Below are 24,059 nucleotides of genomic sequence, written 5' to 3' on the forward strand. Positions count from 1 at the left end.
CTGTTTGATCAACACAAATAAACACTAATTATCCCTTTTAATATGAACAATTTAAAATAGTTTTTTTAAATAATAAAACTATATAAGTTAAATGTGAACATTTCTGAGCACTAACATGCTTTAGATCAAGTGTTCTAAACTGGTCATGCCTCAGGACTCAACACCAACTCCTTCATAAATAAACTAGACCAAAATCTCTGATATTTTTTAACCAATCAGATTTTTCTGATGAAAAATTGCGCAGTTTGGACCTCAGGTATAAAACATGTAATAGGACAAATACACTTAACAAAACAAACATGCTTTAAAAGTACTTCATAGACTTTTTGACATTTGTTTTCCAGAAATTATGGCAACCCTCTGAAAAGGCTCTGCGACCCACTTTTGGGTCTGACCCACAGGTTGAGAGCCACTGCATTAGATATTGTTAGATCTAGTGCCAGCCTCAGGGTCCCTGAAAAGCAAACTGGCCAATAATATACGCCCTATTGTGTTGTTGATTGTGATGGCACTGGAGCCTATGGGAGCTATGAGTGTACGCATTAAGACTTCAAATGTAAATGCAATCTGCTGGTTTTTACACCCTCTGTCGCTAATACTTTCTCATCTTGTCTGGTTCAGCAGACATCTTTTCACAGGTCATCTCACATCAGATAATTAAGATGTGGCTTGTCACACACTGATTGATCGTACACACTGTTTTTATTCAATAGTGTCTTCCTTCACGCTCATTAAACTAATCGAAGATGTACAACACTTTTTTCCACGAGTCCTAAAGGATCAGCTTTGTGCAGGTCCTGCTTGAGAATGGAAGTCTTGGTACCAGTCCTTTTAAGATTTGAATTAGCTGTGTTTAGAGAACCACTTCTGTGTGCTGCTCAATCGGCATTGGACCTCTAGACCCTCTGGGGTGCTGACATTATGCTCTCATGATGATTCTACAAATTGAGAAATGTCAGACAGAAGAATCACAGCAGAATGTATGCAGGAGAATATTTGTAGAGGTAGAGAGTTTGAGAGTCAATGGGGAATGAAAAAAGCTCATTAGCCAAAAGGCTCCTCTCTCACCTCCTGCTGTGACATGTGGATGAATGTGTTTGTGTCACTGTATGTGTGTGTGTGTGTGTGTGTGTGTGTGTGTGTGTGTGTGTGTGTCTGAGGACATTCTAAAGGACAAAGAGCCTTGTCAAGTCAACAAGCAGCCAGTGAAGCAAACATTACAGGTCACAGACACACACTGACAGGCTGCACCACATGTTTGGACGTCTGTATTGTTTGAAGGCACTGATGCTTTTTCCAAGTCATTTAACTTTAGATGGTGTTAGACTGTCCGAAGATTATCATTCTGTGTGAAAGACGGATCGACATGTTAGACAAACAGACACACAGGGGCCTAGAGGGGGGCAGCTTGGTGATATATCCTCATACTATTTGATATATACAGTATATCTATTAATGTTCTTATATTTTGTCAAACATTTTCAATCCCCAGGTTGCAGTTGACCAAAACTTTGTTGTTGCTCTACTTTGATGTATCATACAGACACACAAGGTAGTGTATGATATCCATCAGTGTTTGTTTCTCGGTATCCTTTAGCACATTTCAATGTATCATTCCACATGTGTTTAAAAGGCATCCTTTGGCATCTGCTTCAAGATATGCCGAAATATTTATTTGAGGTTACGACCAGTCATAGGGGAAAGCCAGCTGTAGCATAAAAGAGAACCTCTCTTCCTTACTCCCAATGATGAGCCATAATCGTATGAATTGTCAGTCCACAATCAGTAATTTATTAACTATAAACACAAAGTTAATCAGACTTCAGGGAGAGCACCGGCAAAAAATAATAAACATCACATCTTCGTCAGAAACCCAGACCACCTTACCTCATAAATAGAGAAAAGAAAATCCAGGCATTTTGCCTAACTCCCTCACAGAAAAACAGGAGAAAAGATTAATCAAAATAAAACTGGTACTCTCCCCTACACTGTTACCAGGACTGCACAAAAAAATTAAGATTCACATTGAAGCTACATAAACAAAACACACATTTTCTCTTGACTTCACGTCTCTCTTTGGAGGTGAGGAAGAAGGCGGGCAGAGTTCCGAAAAGCACAAAACCCCACAAAGGCAAATCTGATAATAACAAACACACTTTAATATACACATGACTCAGTCACAACAGTTATGAACAAGCTACCATTTAGCCTGTCATTTAACAAAATGGTTTTGAACCTGTTTCAATGTACCTATTAGTTTTCATTTTTAAAGTGCCATTTAACTCTAATTTCCATGTTTCATTTACTTTCTGGGTTCCTGCAGCATCTGTTTTAAGGTACCCTAAAGTGTCTATTTCAATGTGCAATGTTGTGAATTTGGACTGCAGTACCAATTGGAAACACTAGGTGTCAGTTACTTATTGCTCCTTTAAAGCTCTCTTCATTGTTTGTTGTAAGTTTCTCTTTTGTGATAATTTCTTGGCAGCTTATACGTATAGCATCCTTTTTAAGGTAACATTTAATGTGTTTTTTATGGTACAATTAAGCACAAGTTTATAAATACCCTTCACCATTTATTTTAAAGCCCATTTGTTCATCATAACATGTGGTTAATGTGAAACGGTCTAAGGCTGGATGGGTTTGACACAAAATTTAATAAAGACCTTTTCTGTCCATCACTCTAAACATTGGTATAAGATCAAACTTTGGCCTATACAATATGTTTAAATCATGGTGCTTTACTTTTAAATGTGCAAAACATAAATGTTAACAGACTTGAGTTTAGAGGGATCAGAAGAGTATTTTCAGCCTAACATGCTGATTACTGAGATCTAATTCTGTAGCTCTGAAGCCAGTTGAAATTAAACAATGCCGACAAGGCATATGTATTTGGACAGCCAAGTATCAGTCATCAGGTTTAGAGCCTTGCAACTGAGTTTAGTGCAGCCTGGAGTCAATCAATAGATTTCTGGTTCAAGCAGGTGAAATAAAAATAAAACTGTCTCTGTGTCTGTAAAGTTTATACTAATTGTATTTCTTATTGTTCTTAGATGATTAAACATAATTTCACCAGACATCACTGTTGACAGACGAGTTTATTTTGCAACAGAAGTCATATGATCCAATAAAGAACCAGCAGATGGCAGAATTTGTTTTGTCATGTTCTATGAGGCATTGAGAAGGATTGAGTTGTAACTTGTCATCCAGTTCTTGATATAAAAAAAAAGAAAAAGATTTCTAGTGAATTTAGTATGCTGGGATCTGAGGAGCTAGATATGCATGCTGTTGTCATACAAATGTAACTGAAAAACATCTGTTTACAGAGACATTTCAATTTCACCGGTACAATAAAACCAATTTATGCTGTACCAGATAGTGCCTGTGCCTGTGTCCATCTCAAAGAGCCTGCTGATCACTATGACCAAGAGGTCAAAGGTGTCTTTATTGTCCCCACAGGGAGATTTGTTTGCAGCCGGAGACATACAATACATAAACAACACCAATAAACAATCCAACCAACATTAGGTGCATTATACATAAAACATGAAAGCCCAGCAGAGACGCTCCAGCATCCAGATAAAACTGAAAGTATAGTGTGCAATGAGCAAGAAATTAAAACTCAGCTGCTATTTAACGGACAAAAAGCAGCAGGTACAAATGAAAACCGATGCCTTTTAGTCTTCACCACAGGCAGTCTGTACCGTCTGTCTGAGGGGACAGGACTAAACTCTGCATAGAGAGGGTGATCTGGGCTCTGCAGGAGAGAAGTCGCCTTTCTGACCACCTGCTGTAAAGGTCGCTCAGCTGGACTTGACTCCTCCCTGCACTCTTAAGGAGGTGATACTATAAGTTCAACAATCATCACCTCCCCATACTGTCTACTACTTTCTTCTCATGAGCATTGATAAAAAAAAACGGCCCATATTTAATTTATATATCCTTTAGGCCCCCCCAAGGATAAGCCTCTTCATTGTCTCTGTAGTCACAGTCAAGGCTGCGCAAAAGGGGTGGGGGGGCTTTCTGGGGCCCAACTGCACAGGGGGGCCCATAGATGTTAGCAAAAACATTGTTCATCCTAAATGTAAGCATTGATAACAAAAGCATTGTTTAAACCCTAAATACAAACAACAAGTTCTTAAAGCATCAGAAATACACATTTTATAAATTTTTGTTTCAGTCAATTGAAACCAGGTTTCAAAGGCCTTTCTTTGTGATGTTAATGTTGTGCGCGGGCTCATTGAATGTAACTGCACTGAAATTATGCAACTGCAAGCCCTGACATTGGTCCTCTGGACAACATTGTATTTTAGTGCATTTAGAACATTTGCGATATCGCCGCCATTTTCTGCTAAAGGAAGAACGGTACAAGCCAGCTTAATCAACTGCTGTCAACAAACCCCCCAATTATGAGAAAGTCCATCCTCTGTCATGAACGGTTGGAAAACAAAGAGGTGGACCCAATTGCAGGAACTAACAACAACTATTTTAACAAACCACAAGGAAACTTAAACTTAGAAAAAGACAAAACACAAACTAAATAAGGTCGAATCATGACATCCTCTCCATCTTTTGCCTGTTCCCCTTTCAGATAATGTGTGCTCAACAGGCCGTTTGGAGGTTTTCCCTTTGTGATGTCACAAAGGGAAGTAACTCCTCCCCCTTGCACAGCTCGGTGTTTGTTCTGACCTCTGAGACTGCCTTCTCAACATAAACAATCAAGCATGGTGCAAGAAAGCTCAAGCAAGCCAAGCCCTTCCAGAGAGTTCAGAGGACCGAGGTCAAACACAGGTCATCTGCCTTTAAAGCTACAATATGTGACCTTTAAGGCAGTACAAAAATTCTAAACAGAAGCCTAAACATTTTTATTTTTAAATGCAAAATAATGGGATTTCAAACAAGCAATTGAAAATGTGAATAGTCACGATTAACTATTGACATTTTGTGATTAATCACACATTTTTCTTGTTTGAAAGTCCTAATAAATATATCTGTTTTTTCTACTTTCTTTTCTTATCCTGACAGGGCTCCTCTCTGCTCCTTTCTTTTCTAAGAGCTGTCAGGGTGAGTATTCATCATGGTTACTGAAGCGGACAAATGACACCTTTAAAAGCTGTGAGGTGTGTGCGTGTGTGTGTGTGTCTGTAACATGTCTTTGTGGCAACAGTTTCATAAAGTGCAAATTCCATTTTTGTAGACATGGTCTGGAGAGAATATCGTTTACACTTCATTAGTTCAGTGGGGTTGTCTACGCATGTGTGGTTTTTGTGTTTGGAGAGAGTGGAGAGGAGAAAGAGTAGAGTAGGTGCCTTTAAATCTATGCTTGTGTGTGTGTGTGTGTGTGTGTGTGTGTGTGTGTGTGTGTGTGTGTCAGAACACTTAATGGTTGTCAGAAAGTTTGAAAGGGTGATTCATGATTATATCATCACTTCAACGGTAACCATGACATGAAATGACCTGGTCTTTGTCTAAAATTGATGAATTCAAATTAGAGACATAAAAAACTAAGTCAAGCAGCAGTGGTGTGGAACAGGGAGTTTGTTTGAAGAGGCCAAGTAAGTCAGCAACTTGAATGTACTTTTTGGTGGGGGTTTCACACATATAGTACTTTACTGCTTCAGAGGGCAATGTAACATAACCAGATGGGCTTTTATAGCTCCAGTTTTATACAAATGTATCATACAGATGCAGAACTTGCACATGCTAAATGACTAACTGACACTTGCAACACTGACATCCTCTTGCTCTCCTTATATAAAGTATATCCTTTGTTTTATCTATGCATTTTCTTGTTAATTTATGAAACCCCTCACCCAGATGCATAACCAAACGCTAATTGCACAGAACAGACTCGGAAATTGTATTAAATCATTCATGAATTCAAACAGGATTGGATTAAAGCCCCTTGAAATTCCATAAACTGTTTTAAATCTTTCTACCTCCCCCTGTGCTCCTTTGAGAGACCTCTGCATGAAATGATAAAAGTAATACTATAACAGCTGAATACAACCACATTAAACAGTGCAAGGTGACTTGCAGTACTGCATGAGCACAGTGTGAGAAAACAAGCACAAAAATATGTCTGAGCCAAGAATAAAAAAACAACAACATATTCCTCCCCTATCCCCCCCCTGGTGTCCCCCTGAACCTGACATCCCATTTTCCTCTGAGAAGTAGATCCCCACAAAAAGCCAGCTACAATATCTCAAAGTCCCCTTCCCTTGACATGTTAACAAAGTACAATATCTTATAGTACCAAAGAATAAGAAAAAAATAATGGGGAAAAAATTGTACACAACTAAAACTTTGCAGACACTTAAACACTTAGCAAACACCTGCGGTCCACTGCAGCAAAAAGTGTGCAAAGCATTAACTATTAGGTTCCAGCAGTGTGTAATGCAGTTGGGTTACATTTAAAATGTAGTTCTCTAACCTTGTCCCAACAAGTGCACAGGCATAATTGTAATCAAGATTAATTATGCCGATGTGTATATCTACTCCCCGTCACCTCATCGAAACTATGGGTGCTTCTCTGTCCTGAAGATAGAAGTGGAGCCTGGCCGGGTATGGCAGGACGTGCTTGATACCTCTATTCCTTAGGGTTTGCATTATGTCTTGGAAGGCACGGTGTTGGGTCACCTCACTGCATTACACCATGGTGTTATCCTGAGAAGATTATGCTTCCTTTGTACTCCATGGGCTGTCGTCTGCTGCAATGCAAGATCAGCTCTTTCACTTGGAAATGATGGATACAGGCTAGGATGGTACGCGGCTTGGCCCCAGCGGCTGGTCTTGGTTGAAGAGATAGATGCACACAGTCCACTTTGACCGGTTGTGAAAATGCTCTTCCCCGACAGTCTTTGGGATCCCTCTGCGCCCTCTTGTATGCTGACAATCTTATCCTCTAGTAGCGGGCTTCTAGGATCAGAGACTTGGTTTTTTATCCTTCATTAGCTCTGAGTACTTACATTAGCATTATTGCTTGCTCTCTACTGGAGATGCTTGACATCCACATTGTTCTACTTTATAAGGTTTGCGCTTTAGGTGTGAGGGCTGACACGTCTCGTAGGACTAGTGATTATACATTTATGATTCAATTATGGTACACATATGATTTATCCAGGTCGCAGACAGGAGCACATGTCGAGACTGTGTTGTCAATGAGCATGCACCCCAGCCCTAGTTTATTTGTCTTAAAGGAGGTTTCCTTTGTTTTGCTTATTTTTACCTTGGATTTGGATTTCATACAGTTTTGGTACAGTTGTTCCTCAATAAAAACATTGAAAGAAAGATAAAACCTTATTAATAAGGTGAATAACAATTTAGTTATTTAAAGGAATTCAAAATGAGTGGCCCCTTGATGATTTCTGATCCACAGCACAAATTGATTAAAAGTTAAATTTACATTTTTCACAGCTCTGTTCACTGTCATCATGATGTGCAGGCAGGTCATTCACTCACAGCAATAATATTGCAGTCAGATGAGTAATTAGAAAGTTGAACACAAACTTTATTACAACTATAAGAGAGATGAGAAATTAGAGAGAGAGACTTTAAAGCCAGATCAGTGAGCACAGTGATGATACAATTGAGCGGAAAATTGCCAGTCGCTAGAGTAAAGATGCAATCTGTTGGTTGACAAGTGCTTCATTAGTTGGTTGGTGTTTGAACAGTCATTTTTAAAGAGCTTGTGGTTTACAACACCTACTATGCAGGGTCTTGAAAATCGTGATTAAATGTAATGGTGAGTTCGTTCAGGTTACGGTGAAGCACAAATCATACAGAAAGCACTAATTATTTTGTTTATCTCCTAAAATATTGCTTTAAAAATCTTATTAAAAGCTGCTACATTTGGTGTTTTTATATACAAAGACATATTGTCTAAGAGCAGTAGGGTTCACTTATATAGATAGATAGATAGATAGATAGATACTTTATTCATCCCCTGGGGGAAATTCAGGAATTTCAAGGAGTATTGTATGTACCTGAGCTTCATAGCCCCATTAAGGTCATTGTTTGGTTTCCACAAAACACAAACTACACCTCTGAACACCTCAAATCCAGGACCAGCTGGGAATTAAAGCTATGTTGTAAGGTTAAATATTGCTTTCAGAGCATTTATGTTAATAGGGGAGTGGATTTATCAGGTGGTAGAGCACAGCTTGAACTATAGCTGAAATTCCTCTATAGGGAAACTCGCAGACCGTAAAGAAAGGGACTGCCACCATCCAGACCCAGAAAGGAAATGTTGAACTTTTTGTTACGTGGACTAAGCCAAAGAGATCTCACAAGATCATTACCTGTTGGTGGCTATCTTCAGATTTGATGGTCAATTTTCAATTTAATATTTAAAATTTTAACTATAATCTTTTCCTGAACCTAAACAAGAATGTTTGCTCTTAAACCCAATCTTGGTTCACATTGGCTATATTTTGAGGACAATGCAAAGCATCTGATAGCAGTGGCTAACTTTAATTTAACCAGCGGTTAGCAATAAAGGACTCCCAGCCAATACTTCATTTTGTTCCCTTTGTCATAGTTTGCACTAATAGCTTGCAACTTCAGAAGCAAGAGTTTGACAGACAACATACAGTATTTGAACACATTGTTATCTGCACTTGCAGATATATTTTTTATAGATATCAATAAATGAAAAATTGTCATCAAGTGACCACCTTTTGGATCCAGGCTTGCATTACGGAATGCTATGACAGAATGTTTAGAGATAAGTCAAAAGTCTTACTAAATCTAAATTGGTTAGAGTATAGACACAAACAAGGCTCAGGGAAGATCATGGTTTTGGTTAAACAGTAGCTCAGTGGGAACTCCACAGATGACGCAGCTGACCCCTTTCCTGATATGTACAAGAGCTTCCTAGCTGAAAATGTTGATGACAAACTTGAAAGCAACAAGTACAGTCAATCACTGCACAGTAGTACAAGCCAACTAAAGCTCAAGTGGAAGAAATTGGCAGAACTCATTACGGAAATGAAAATACAAACGTTTTAGCCATATTAGGTCAGAATAAAACCAGTGAGCAAAAATTGCCCATTTCAAAGGGAACTGGGGCAATGAACAACTGGTCAGAAAAGCCAAATTTCAAAAGTGCCAATTGAAATTTGGCTGGTTTTACTGTCAAACATCAGTCACACATTGTTTCATGGGCTCTGTCATCATTTTAATGCACCTTTCATTGTCATCGAGAACCATCAGGTTCATAGATCATCAAAATTCACTCTTCTCTGGTCAAAACAAAAACAGACCACTCCAGACCAAAATGTAAACTAAGAAGGAGGACATACTGGCTGCTGTGTACTATCTTGATCGTGATGTCTTTGATCAACTATACAGATATTGTTAAGATTTAATGCTATATTAATTACAAAAGATCGGTTAGTAAATGATTGGTTGATCGATCATTTGATAGTGATAGTTGTTGGTGAAGTGGAGATATAGCTTCCAACCCAACGTTGCACTCTTTTTCAATTTCAGTACCACATTAAGTGTTAATGCAGTTGTTCAACACGAGGAGTTGAGTCTCAAAGTTGTTTATTCTTATTGTAGTTTCAATGAACTTTTTCTTCAACTGAATTCACACAATTAATACAACACGCTTCAACACACACACACTTAGAATTAATTCTCTGCACGCATGAACACATACACATGCTCCACACTTATGAATGTGTCAGTGCGTATGCTAAGCCTGACACTCAGTCCGCTCCTAAAGAATGCACTCATGAGTACAGTACAAACAAAACACAAACTGCACACAAACAGTATGCACAAATGATATGACTGTGAACATCAGGTGATTAGAGCACATCTAATTTTCAACTATACCTTATATCACAAACGTTATAATCAAGGTTCAATCCCCCAAAACTTAAACAATTGTAAGGCATCATCATCCTCTGTTGACTTAAAGGTACCTCTGGAACATTTGCAACATCACAAACAGCTAAGTTGTATCATTGTTTCCTCGGGACTTAAGAGAATGATAAGAACCAAATTAAGCCTTGATAGTTCTTCTAAATGTAAATATGACTGTAAAATAGATTTGTGTTATCCTAATCACAAGCTTTTCAGGGTATGCTGTCTAGCACTTGAACCTACCTTGAAACCTGCTAGCACAGTTGACAGACTTGCTGGTATTTTTTATTTTTTTTTGTGTACAGAAGCGTTATTTAGGAAGCAGCTGCCTGGGAACTTCTGTTGACCAGCTGTGTTTCTCTGGCTCAGATTCACTGCGGCACACACACATGTACAGACAGTCTCTTGCTGGTTCAGCAGTTTAAACCAGTGAAGTGTTTCAGAGCACAGCAAGATATGACCCATCATCAATCACGCAGACGCACAAACCTGCACGCACGCACACACACACACACACACACACACACACACACACACACACACACACACACACACACACACACACACACTGTATGAAAACTGTGAGTGTGTCGCCAGGCCAAGAGAGGGAACCAGGTGGTAGGCAAACAGTCATTGTGTGTCTGTTAATGTGTGTGTGTGTGTGTGTGTGTGTGTGTGTGTGTGTGTGTGTGTGTCTGTCTGTCTGTGTGTGTGTGTGTGTGTGTGTGTGTGTGTGTGTGTGTGTGTGTGTGTGTGTGTGTGTGTGTGTGTGTGTGCGTGGCACTGCAGGGCACAGAGCTGTGGTGAATGTGTTGTGGACCTTTTTCTGCTCCAGTGAGAGTGAATGTGTGGTTAAATGTGTGGTTGAATGTGAAACTGGCTGTATATTTTCAAAATTGGAAGTGTATCCACAGTGTGCATAAAGGTATGATATGACCTGATCATTTTTGGGGAAATGACAAAACAAATACTTTGTCACTGTACTTAAGTTGACTTTTCAGGCATCTGTACTTTACAGGAGTATATATTATTTTTCCAACAACTCTTTACTTTGATTGTTTCAAATGAAAGCAAGTTTCTTTACCTTTTTCTCTTTGCATTTTCAAGACAACCTGGTTAATTTAGTTTTCATGCATTTTAGGGCAATACGATTTTTTTGTTGTTCGGCTATCTTGAAGCACACTCATTTAGAGACAATGATTTTTTATATTTTTGAAATACTTCATTAATCCCTGAGAGAAATTCTGGTTTACACTCTGTTATTGAGAGACATGCTTCTTACACACATAGGCCCGAATCACAGACATGCACAAACAGGACCTGTGGACATGCATTAGTGGAGAGATGTCGGAGTGGGACTGCTACACACTGCTACACAGGGAGCAGAGCGGTTGTGGGTTCGATGCCTTGCTCAAGGGCACCTCAGCAGTGCTTGGGAAGTGCCCTGGCACCTCTCCATCTACCAGAAGAACTTCCATATTTTGACCAGGACTTTAACCGGCGACCCTAAAGTTCCCAAACCAAGTCCCTACAGACTGGCCTACTGTCGCCCCCAGATTAAATTGAATTGCCTTTAATGAATCAGGGCACATTGGCATGCAGAACCATCTCCAGCTCAACATGACAAAGACAAAGGAAATGGAGCTCAGAGTAAGTTCAGACAGGAAGACTGGTTATATTCTTTCACACATTCATTCATCCTTTCACTTCAACCTAAACTACTTCCTCTGTCTACCTGCTCTGGTGATGAGCTGATAATGGGCGTTTATTTTTAAGTAATTAACCAACCACATTCAGGCACAACCTCTCTCCACAGGGTCGGTGTGGGCATACCACAAGTGCAAGAAAGTTGCTACACAACAAATGGGGTGTGACAGTTAATAAAACGTATGATGTGGTACACATTGTGAGTTTTTCTCACAATGAGCACTTGGCTACATTTATTTGGAGAGCACATTTTATACAAATGTAAATTCAATTCACATTACACAGAAGACAAAAATAAACAAATACAATATACATTAAACATTTTGAATCAAAAACACATTTATAAAAGGACCTGCACCATCCCATACACACACACACACACACACACACACACACACAAACCTGTTTCTGCTAGAGCGCACACACAGCACCGTACGCCAACCATACATATAGTATATGTACACACATTTACCTGTCCAATGAATTTTTCTTCTTTTTCTGAAATAGTTGAGCTCAAATGATGGACTGGGCCTATTTATTTTGATTTTTTTTGTTTTGAAATTTAAATACTTTATCACAGACATGCACAAACAGGACCTGTGGAGAGATGCTCTATGCAGGGAGCACTTCCATATATATGGTCCACACCAGGACTTGAACCAGCAACCATCCGGTTTATCCGGCCAACCCAAGTCCTTACTGACTAAGCTACTGCCGCCCGCATGATAAGCATCCTGTACAGTTTTTGTTTCATAGTCCCTCTTGTTAAGAGTTAGAATGATTCAAGTCTCTATTACCTCAGTGAAGATGTTAAATCAGTTCATTTATTTTTCTTTTGAGTTCAAATGATTCTTCCTTTGCCTGTTCTTGTCCTCTCTCTTGCTCTTGAATTCTGCATGTAAAACTATGTGCCTTGTTCTGGAAGCTGCTACATTTACTAAATAAAAAAGAAAGAAAGAAAAGATATATATATATATATATATATATATATATATATATATATATTTAAAACAGTATCAGATACACCTAACTTCTGAGCAGTTCCATATCTTTTATATAAAAAGCCAACAATTGAAAGGGTGGCTGTCCAATATATTCCGGTTGATTATAACATCCAAAAAACATCAGAGACAATAACAACAGCAGATCATTTAGTTCATGATAGAGCTCTTAATGTACAAATGTTTTTTTTTTGTTTTTTGTTTGTACTGTTGATGATTATTAGTTTAGTTAACACCTTTCTGATGAACAGCTGTGTGTGTCTATCCTTCAGTCGCTCTGCTCAGAGTCAGAGATGATGCTGATGTGTGGGTCAGTGATTCTGTCTGACTGACAGGTTGTAGCTGCATCTATTCTTTGCTTGTTTATCATGTTTTTCATATTGTCCTTTGTAATTAACAACAGCGTTATGATCACCAGCAGGTAGACAGGCCTGTGTGTGTGTGAGTGTGTGTGTGTGTGTGTGTGTGTGTGTGTGTGTGTGTGTGTGTGTGTGTGTGTGTGTGTGTGTGTGTGTGTGTGTGCTTGGTTGTTCTTTTTTGCCTTTAATGAGCAAGAGATTGCTGTTATTATCGTCTTGTGTTGTTTCTTCACACATTTCTAATGAACAGCTGCTCTGCTCTGAGAGTGCTAGCCAACATACACACACACACACACACACACACACACACACACACACACACACACACACACACACACACACACACACACACACACACACACACACACAAACAACCAAAAAAGTTTCAATGAGCTCTGTGAACCATTGAGCATTCAAATCTGACGCTCATGGCGCCTTGTCGAACACTCTTGTTCCTTTTTTCTTGTCCATGTCTACTGTGGCTCAGTTGGTAGAGTCGGTCGTCTCTCGGCCAGAAGGTTGGGGTTTCGATCACCAGCTCCTGCAGCAACATATCCGATGTCTCCTTGGGCAACACAAACCCCAAATTGCTCCCACTGCTTTGTATGTGTGTATGAATGGGATTAGCTACTTCTGATGGTCACTGTACATAGCAGCCTCTGCCATCAGTGTGTGAATTGGTGTGGCATGCGGTGTAAGAGTGGTTTGAATAGTCAGAAGACTAGAAAAGCTCTTTAAAAGCTCAATTCCATTTGCCATTTACTTAAGTGACAAGAATGAAAAGAGAAACATATCGTCAAAGTTAAAACGGCACACACTGTGTTGCGATGCTTTACTTGTAGGCTGTTAGGAAACTGTAATAAGAAACTATGGAATATCAAAATAATTCCATCTACAGTGTGAAACCACAAAATACATGAGCTCCTGAGAACAAAAAGGTTTTTTGTACCAGGCTGTTAACGTGTTTATTTTTGCTGTCAAAATTATTATTTTAACATGGATGTTAATGAGACTTCCGGGCCAGCCAGCTTCAAATGGACCCTCAAGGACCTGCCGTTTTGACATGTTAAACTTCAGCATTGTCTTTATCTTCCAACTCGGTTGCTGCTTTATTTCAAACACATTTGATAAGAACCTAATTTTGAGTGTTCAGGTGATTATTCACTATCGCATCACACTCCAGCCATTTTATACAATCCAGGTGAACAGGTGCCAAATTTTACACAATGGAGGTTTAAAGCTGTAAGATCAGTTAACATCATAAGTCTGCGGAGTGCTATCACTAAAACAATTTGGACTGTTTAATCTTAAATGATGTCCTCATTTGTGTATAAAGTCAGTAATTTTGTTTCTACCTCTGACCCCATGTTGTACGGTCTGCCACAGGGTTCAATCCTTGGCCCATTTTTGTTTTCCCTTTATATGCTTCCACTAGAAAATATATTATGAATAATTTAGATGGGCTTTCTTATCACTGTTATGCTGAGGATACGCAAATATATCTGTTATTTAAGTCAGATAACATCAACCACTTGAACAATTTAACGGAGTGCACAGCCACAACTGAGAAACGGATGAGCAGTGATTTTCTGCAGCTGAATACAGGGAAGACAGAGGTAATATTCTTCAGGCCCAATCACATAGAGAACACATTAAAGCCGCTCTTTGGTCGACTAGCACCCGATATAAAATCTACAGGTAGAAATTACATTTGATTCAAAACTTACACTCACTCTGCACATCAGTGGTCTCACTGAATCCTGTTACTACGATCATCAGTAAGATTAAATCAACCCTGTCTTTCCCTGACCTAGAAAAGCTTATTCATGCCTTTGTTTTTTCACGTTTGGACTTTATTGCAATGCTCTTTTCACTTGTCTTAGTTAGTGCTCATTGACTCGACTCCAGCAAGTGCAGAATGCTGCTGCCCGGATTTTGACTAAAACAAATCCCAGCTCCCACATTCATTCTTATTCATAATTTTGTTACTCGCCAATGTTTTATCCTGTGTGTTTTGTGAAGCACTTTTTATCTGTATGTGTTTTATTTTGTTTTAATTTACTGTCCGCATTCTCTAAAGCACTTTGATGCATGAGACTGCACTCATGTGTATTTAATAAAGTGCTAAGTGCAGCCTCCCAATCTAACTATTTATATTTTGTCACTTGACTAATTGAGCCTTAATTCAACCAAAATGGAGAAATAATTAAGTGCACAACAATGTCAGTCACCCTGTGTCTCCCCTCCCCCTCTCCCCCCTATGGTCTTGTTAAAGAGCCATAAGTGAGTGACAGACAGGAAGTCGGATCATAAAGGTGTCGGCGTGCCACCTCATCTCCTCTATTCCCATTTCAATTAACAGATCGCTTCTGGTCTGTATTGTCAGGACTCATTTCTCAGCATGTGGTCTGGTGCTGCTCTTTCTTGGCGGCAGTTTCAGGTGCTTGGCAGTGGAGTTCAAATCTGTGGGATTGGCACAGAGTGGTTTCACAAGGACTGCACCTGTTGCTTTGTACAGCAACAAATACAAGCAACCACAATATTCAAAATATTTCCCGTCCAATACAAGATCATGACTCCTTAAAGTCAGTTCCAACTTATTGATAATATAACTTAATACACTGTATAATAATTATTATACAGTGCTTTGGCAATATTTTTATTACTTTCATATCACTAAAGCACCATCATTTTTTATACCATCCAGCATGAATAATTTTGCTTCATAAGGTATAATGAACTATACAATTATTTTAGTATTAAAATACTGATAGAAATAAACAAGTAGAGAAAGCGTAACCACATTTTATTAATGCATAAAATAAAGAACTGAGTCAGATGTAGAGTTTCATGAATGAGGAGCTTAGCTGTTATTGCTTTGGCTCCTCTCACAAACACACAAAAGGCAAGACAATATTTTACTGTTTCAATGTGTATTTCGTTTTGCTTTAAGATGTGTTCATTTTGTTTCTCTACTACAGCTATTATTTCAGCTTGCCATCTTCTGCATTGGAGGTAGGTGGCGGTAGTGCGTTAAAGAGACTGTTTAGAAAAAGAAAACGAGAGAAGAAGAAAACTCCAAGCTGCATGCGGAAGTGATACCCGCCGACTCGTCGTGTTTGTGTACAGGGGGGGACTCATAACATCGTTGGACATTATGTCTTGTCTCAGGTGAATACATTTGAAGGTATGTTGGATACTTTTTAACTCAAACATAAAATAATTAAAGACTGAATTGCCCGTACGTGTGTATATACGCACATTGGTCCATACTTCCATAATATCCACCAACGAGGCTGTATTTGTATGAAAACTTCATCATACTCACCTAAAAACCATCACTTTATTGTCATCATTATAGTAGGTCCACATCCAAACATTGTCAAGGCCTATTATGGTACCTGCTTTCCTATCTTGAGCCCTTCTGCCTGAATCACAAAGAATTCAAATGTTATAGTTATTTCAAAATGTGTGTTTCACTACTGCACTGGACATAAAGGATAGATGATTTAGTTTTTCAAATGTTATCAACTTGCTTTTTTAAGCAATTCTAAAATGAGCTAAGTGTCCAGAAATGCTTTAAAGGATACACATTCAAAATTAAATAGGTCCCTCAATGGTATCATGTTAAATATTAAGCCAAAGTCTTCTGATTATAATAATAATAATAATAATACATTTAATTTGTAACGCACTTTACATTTTTGCAAAAAATCTCAAAGTGCTACAGGAAGAAAAATAAAATAGAAATAAAAACAAATTTAATCAGCTAAGCAACTAACGAAACTAAAAGCACAAGCAGAAGGCTTTGTTAAAAAGGTTTTTAGGGCCCTTTTAAAAGCGTCCGCAGACTGTGGCGCCCTCAGATGCTCGGAGGAGAGCGTTCCACAGACTGTGGAGCAGAGGAGCAGAAGGCCCGGTCACCCATGGTGTGGAGTTTAGTCCTGGGGGGGGATGGAGGAGGTTGGTGTTTCCAGAGCGGAGGCTTCGTGTGGAGGATTGTGGGGTGAGGAGTTCTTTGAGGTAGAGGGGGGGCATTTCCATGGGTGCACTTGGTAGGTGAGAAGGGTGACTTTGTATTGAATCCTGAATGAAATTGGGAGCCAGTGTAGTGTCTGAAGGACGGGTGTGATGTGTGTTCATATTTACGCACCCTCATCAGGACCCTAGCAGCGCTGTTGATGTTGTGATTACCTTTCAAATGGCCATGTTTCATACCGGTAAGTGGTTTAGAGGTTAAAAAATAAGGACCAATGTTTCCTTTTAGCCTTGACTTGAATGAACACCATTTTGGATCACAACACACAACATTTGACGTAGAGAAAAAGCTTTTTCTGTCTTCAGAAAGAAATTAAAATGTCAGAATACACCAACAGCAGTTTCATCATTCCATACACAGCTCGTTTTCAGATCCAAAGGCACTGATGTCGCACCTCCGACACTGCCATTTTGCAGCCGGAGGCGGGCATTGCAGTTATTTAATAAGACATGAATGAAATCACATAACCAGGCACGTATTCACCACATGAGGAAGTTGCCTCGTTTTTTCTTACTGCATAATTATAACCTAGAGAAAATTAGAAAGACTAAATAACTAGTACTGTACAATGTGTGAATAAAATGTTGGTCTGATGTCACTGTGGTCTTGCAGCAGTGATGTGTGAAGCAGCAGAGAAGGACCTGTATGCTGTCCTAGGAGCCAGCCCCTCAGACTCGCTCAAAGAGCTCAGACACAGATACCAGCAGCTGGCTTTACAGGTAAACACTGCTCACCTCTACAGTGATACTTATCCATGGATGCTGCATACAGTATGAAAAAGTGTCTTAATATAATTCTATTACCAGTGTTCTACTAACTTAATGATAATGAGGATGATGATGGTCTCGATATTATTGATGATGGTTGTGACGATGGTTTTTGTTTGATAACGATGACTTATAAGATGGTTTCTATACTGATTAGAGCTCTCAAGAACTGCCCTCAATGTTGTACTTTGCCTCTGTGCAATGCCTGTCAGCACCTGTGTGTCCAATCAGACTCAAAGCTGATCGTTTGCTCTTACTGACATTGTTCCTTTTGTTCTAGATCCTTGCTTGTGTTGTACTTACTCTCTGATGTACGTCGCTTTGGATAAAAGTGTCTGCTAAGTGAATTGTAGAATTGTAGTGTACTGCTCAACTAAAAATGTACCCACTCTAAACTGTAAACAAACAGTGAGTCAGTGTGACTGACTTTAAAATACCTCGTCGTATAAATCCTCCTTTTTGAACTGGTATGTGTGTGTACTTTTGTGTGTGAAAAACGTAGTACCATCCAGACCGTCTTGGCGATGCATCTTCTTCAGAAGCCGAGTCTGCTGTGAAGAAGTTTTTAGAAGTAGATGCAGCCTGGAGGATTCTCAGTGACCAGAACAGCAGGAGACAGTACGACTTACAGAGGAGAGGTAGGACATCAAATATCAGTTGATCTGCTTTTATTATCCACATGGCCGAGACTACGGTTTTCAGCATCTGATTCATCTCACCTGACAATCTGTAATGACATAATGACACATCAGTGGCTACCTAGCTTGCATATTTTCTTGCACATTGTTAACTCGGAAATTTCTTTGTATACATTTTAAAAATAACGTGGTTATAAGCCTACACTTGAAAAAGTTCCTGACAGTATTGTTCTGCACCATCAACTCATTTTTGTCATGAACTAGTCTTGAAGCAGATGTTTCATATTTTTTTTTTTTAAAAGTGTTTTTTCTACATGCTCCATGTTTCTTGAGAAATACCTGACCTGTACTGATGTATAGGTTTGGCAGCAAATTCTCTGTAATTTACACTAACATATGATTAAACACACCGTATAATAAACAGTTGTTAAATAACAAATATTGAACAGAAATCTTCTGAATTTAAAAATGACTTTATTTGCTTTCATTCATGCTAAAACTTCATATTTGATTTGTCACTTCGGGGGAAAAAGGATAACACACACATTCATGAGATCACTTTGCAATGAAGCCTTCACTTTCATAGTACAAACTCTTATGCTCACGTTACAGCCATGATAACTTTCTCATATACCTCAATAGAAGTGTTTCTGTGCCCTGTGAGATCGCTCATTCTCTTACCTAAACTTACAAAAAGTAAATGTCTGCTCGTCATTCCCTATGTGACCATAATGGCAAAAGAAAGTGAGATCTGTCATGTATCTCAGCCGTGTATCAACGAGCCACAGTTTCTCGTCGGCTCATATTTTGATATGAACATCACTTTCTGATCAAAAACAATTTTTTACTTGCACTTAAAAATACATTCTCCTTCATTGTCTCTCTTCTCGGCCATCCCGTTGGATCAACGAGGGGAAAAACGTTTTGCTTCCTTCTGGGTCAGCAGTTTGAAACATCACAACACTACATGAATTCTGAGTAATAGCCTTCAGCAAAGTGTGGTCTGATGCACACCTGAAGAAGGGGCGCATTAAGGGTGAAAGGTGGCACCACTGGGAAAACAACACCAGAGAATTGGGACACCCTACGGTCTTGGACCCCAAAGCGGGAACGCTCAATTTGGCGGCACAAGGGTGGAAGTGTAGACACGGAGACTAAGGACTCTGAACTAGTTTTTTTAAATTGATTCCTTCATACAGGCGGCTACCTACTCCTTTAATGCACCTTAGGGTAGAACAGTTGATGAGATGACACGGACATATTGTATCCTATCAGATAAACATAAAGGGAGCTTGTCTAAAAGGGTCTTGAATATCATTACTTCTTAAAGGCTTTATATGCAATTTTTCACTCTTAAATATAATAGAAATCAAGTATATCCTCTGAAAATAACTCTGTGAGTCATGACTGTCTACAATGGGTGTAACACCCGAGTCCCACTGTCTGTGATGCTTTCAGAGTTTTCAGAGTCCTATCTTAAGTTTGTTTACATCGCCCGGACGGCCGGCCGGCTCATCACCTCGAGTATAAAAGTTGTTTAATTGAGGGACTAGAGAAAAGAAGAATAACATACTGTACTCACTGCTTAACTGTGTTTCTAGATCACGCTCATTTCGGGTAAATTTACATGCAGTGTCAAGATACGAGCATAATAAAGATCGCTAGCATTAGCATGCTAACACAACAATGCAGCGCAAGTTGTTTTGGTTTCATGCTGGTGCTCAAGGGCGACATCTGCTGGATCAAAAAATCGCATATTAAGCCTTTCAGATATGACAATCTTAAGAAGTTTTAAATGTCAGCTAGATTAGTCTCTGTATCGATTCTGTTTAGTCTGGTTAAAAAAAGCCTGCTCTAAAAACAGTATCAAGTCATTTGTAGTAAACGTGTGAAAATTTAAATTCTTTACAGCCTAGCTTCAAAAGGTAGATTTCCAATGCCTTGTTGTTCATAAACTGCAGCTTGGGGTCTTGACAGTTGACAGAGTAGCTTAATACAGGGCTTTAATTGGCTTTAAATTTACAGTAATAAACAAAAAGGTGATTTGATCTAAATTCAAAATATTAACACAGACATGGAAACTTCTTACACAAGCCAAATGTCTTTTCAGATATAAAAGAGTAAATAAATCAACTTGTTAACTTTGTTGTATTCCTTCTAATAGCTTCTCCCTCTTCTAGGTCATTAATCTCATGTTAAATTAACACTAGTTAAGCAGCACATACTCCACATAGTATAACATTAATTAAAAAGCAGGTAAATTTTAGCACTAATTATTCATGGTTCAAAGTCATTATCACTGTCAAACTGTATGACTTGATAATGACTGTTTCCTCAAGAGTGAACTGTGAATCATAAAAGTGTGAACACCCAGCTGTTCACCTTCTGTCAGGCCATCCATTAAGGGTTCCTCCCATCACATTTCATCCATTCATTAATTGATGTCTTGGTTCTTCTCTTTCTCTTTGTGAATTCACATTGTTTCCTTTTTTTCTAGATCCTTGCTTGAGTTGTACTTACTCTCTGATGTACGTCGCTTTGGATAAAAGCGTCTGCTAAGTGAATTGTAGAATTGTAGCTCCTGACATCAAAGCTCTCAGGGTTATGGGGCCTCAAAGACCACCCATGCCAATGCGGTGGCAATTCTTGTAGGGGTCTCTTTAAACCTAATACTCTTCAAATATATTTCCTAGTTCTTTGTGTAGTCCTCCTAGTACTGCATTATTAACAATGCTCCCGTTTTAATCCTCTCCAGCACAGGAGCTGAAACAGGACTGGCCAGTGGATTCTACGGTTTATCTGGAGGACATGACCTGGGACCAGGGTAACTGCACATACACACAATACAATAAAACCCAGACACAAAAAAATAACAATGGCAGGCAGGCACTTCCTCTCCTGCTTTCTGACGGTCCTACATCTTTTTGAATTGTATTTATATCTATGTTTTTAAATACAATGCTGTACAATTGACACATTGTTCTAATAATTTAATCATGTGAGTTTCTTTTTTCGGTTATCTTAAATTATTCATAATATATGTACATATTTATGCTCACTATCTAATGAATTCTGTTAGTTTAAAATATATGTTTTGTTGTTTCAGGTGAGTGTGTGTACACATACAGCTGTCGCTGTGGAGGAAGGTTCGATGTCTCCGTCGAGGAGGTAGAGGAGGAGACGCGGAGTCGGCGGCAGGATGGCGAAGAGGAAGAGGAGCACAGAGGAGTGGTCGTTTGCTGTGATACATGTTCCCTCAGTGTGTACGTCACATGGTCATTACATTCAAAGACTCTTTTCTTTAAATGACAATGAGACTTTTTATATGAAACACTCTTTATTCTGCTGAGTCAGACCATCATTTTGGCAACATTTACATTTCTGGAAGAGAGAGAATCAACCACTACAACAGTTAGGTTGGCTGGCTGAAGAGGACAAAGTAAGAGTTCTTCAACATCTCAGACCTTGTGTTGAACATCTACATCACTTCTGTTACAGGGCTTCAAGGCAAAGGGATATATTCACCAATTAAAATATGCCATTGACTGACTCAGTAACTTGAAGATTGTGAAGTGAACATCAAAACATCAATAGACAGCTCATTTTTTTTTACATACGACACAGAGACTTATCAAGATCACAAATAGAAGAGTAAATGTAAGCTTCAGGGCCATTCTTTATGTCTATATATCACTGAAACATGAAGGATTTGTTTTATTCTTTATGAATTTAATTTATATATTTGACAGTTATTGAAAAAAGGAATCTGACATATTTTACAGGATTGTACATTAAAACTGCTTTGAAAGATGGAGTATTGTTTGTATGCTTTCTATTGATCGTTTGAAGATCGTTTTCACTATTTTTGTCACGACCCATCAAGACAAGTAAAAAGGATAGATTCCAAAACTGGTTGATGACTTCAGCTGTGCCCTAGTCGTCATCATAGACTGTAAATATTAATGGGCGAAGCCTGAGTGACTTCACCCATCTGTTGCTGCGGGCGGCTTTAGAGTACCATCGATGGCGGCCCATGCTGGAAATGCTCTCTCACCGTAACTTTCAGCCAGCTTAACGACTGACTGAGAGCTGGAGCTGAGACGGCTTTTCAGCCTCTTGACAAACCGTTAAACCAATCAGCTCATCTACGTGCCTTATTGTGGATAGCATAAGCAAGTTAACGTTACAGTAACCAGGATCCCTGTCAGCTGTCACTTTCTGTCAGTGTTCTGGAGCAGTAATATTAGTAAAATATCAGTGATCTTTTTCTCAACATAATATTTTAAGGTAGTAAGGAGCAGTCCGTTCTTTTATTTGTTAAAGGGACAGAAGTGTCTAATCGCATTCATTGACAATCTCAGTTTGTTTTTTGGATTAATTTCTGTAAAAGCACAGCCCAATCGATCAAATTGAACAACTGTCTTTCATTTAAAAAAACAAACTGCTTAAAACACCTAGATGGCAACTGAGACTGACAGTTTCTCCATAGCGTACAGCAGTAGGAAGCCTTTCTTGCCCGCCAGGGTGGGCAGTTCCATAAATGTGTGACATCATGTGAAAGCTAAGAATACAGGGACACGGCTGAGAAATGTTTGAAGGGTAATGTAGTCATTTAAAAGTATCTGAATATTCTGCAGCTGGCTTTATAGTCTACACACAGTCCTCAGTTTTGCCCACATTTTCTGTCAAATTTAATTTGTTTTGTGAAACACTATCAACACAGAGCCCTGAATGGGTGATACTACATTCATTGTTGTGTGTTGTCAGGCTTACCGCTGTGTAAAACTGCCTTTAAGTGTTTTGTATGGAAGTTGTCAAAAGAACCAGTGAAACCATCAGGGGAATTGTTCTGAGGTAATGTGATGCTGGTTGTAGAGGGTGTCAGTTTATCCTCCGGAGAGTCTGTGTGTGATTCCGAGTTTGGAGCATCTGGAGACCTCAGAGTCTCCTCTACACGTCTGAACCTGCCCGCTCGCTGGCATGATGCTGCTCAGCATATCTGATGCTCATCTGATGCTTATCAGCCACATCATACACATAAAACCAAAAGTACAGGGTTATTATAACTGAAATGTCCCTGCATATTCTGCCTTTTGAAGTAAAATCAATCTGAAATAACAATGAAACCCTTATCTTCATCTTCATTTCACTGTCCAAACTTTTCAGCCCCTAAAATACCGGTGCTAGAGACTGGGAACCTTCACTGTCATTGGATGTGTTTGAAGACCATACTGTTGCACACAGCCAGGCACTTGACTAATAAGCCTATCCAAACACTGGTATTAGAACAACAGGTGATATCTGTGTGTGTAAAGAACAGCAGACACACACATTGTCGCTGTCTTGTGCAAACTTACATTTTAAGGATTTTTACACATTGCTTTAATTTCAGCACTAATGCTTGGTTTTATTCTCTTCCCAGGAGGTTTTCGGGTCTACTTTTTGGTGTATATTTTTACAATTGGTAAAATGTGAAATTACACATCCTTTTCAATTTGTATTTGTGTTCATGTCTTCATTCATCTTGTGACCCCCCACTCTCGTTGTCTCGCGACACCCACTTTGCAGAAACACTGTCATTGTATGACATATTAATGTGCTGTTCAATTCCTATGTATCCAAGTTGAGGATGCATCTGCAAGCATGTCAGGCATTGGTACACAGTGGAAAGCATCATA

General features: G+C 39.0%; 2 protein-coding genes across 3 annotated transcripts in view; both read left to right on the forward strand.

Moving 5' to 3' along the window:
• LOC132973115 (carbohydrate sulfotransferase 6-like) overlaps nt 1-24,059 on the forward strand; it is a 366,303-nt gene that overhangs the window by 68,464 nt on the left and 273,780 nt on the right. The gene's annotated exons all lie outside the window — the stretch shown is intronic.
• On the forward strand, nt 15,996-22,195 carry dnajc24 (DnaJ (Hsp40) homolog, subfamily C, member 24). Of its 2 annotated transcripts, XM_061036350.1 has the most exons (6): nt 16,010-16,124; nt 17,337-17,447; nt 17,589-17,695; nt 18,246-18,381; nt 21,137-21,205; nt 21,488-22,195. In XM_061036350.1, exons 3-6 carry the CDS (start codon nt 17,594-17,596, stop codon nt 21,688-21,690), a joined length of 510 nt encoding a protein of 169 aa, XP_060892333.1. In that variant the 5' UTR covers nt 16,010-16,124; nt 17,337-17,447; nt 17,589-17,593; the 3' UTR covers nt 21,691-22,195. The 2 variants fall into 2 exon arrangements, with proteins under 2 accessions (XP_060892332.1, XP_060892333.1); XM_061036349.1 differs by lacking the exon at nt 17,337-17,447 and having other exon boundaries at nt 15,996-16,124.

Source organism: Labrus mixtus, chromosome 4, assembly GCF_963584025.1.
Source record: "Labrus mixtus chromosome 4, fLabMix1.1, whole genome shotgun sequence".
In the NCBI taxonomy this organism is placed as follows: domain Eukaryota; kingdom Metazoa; phylum Chordata; class Actinopteri; order Labriformes; family Labridae; genus Labrus; species Labrus mixtus.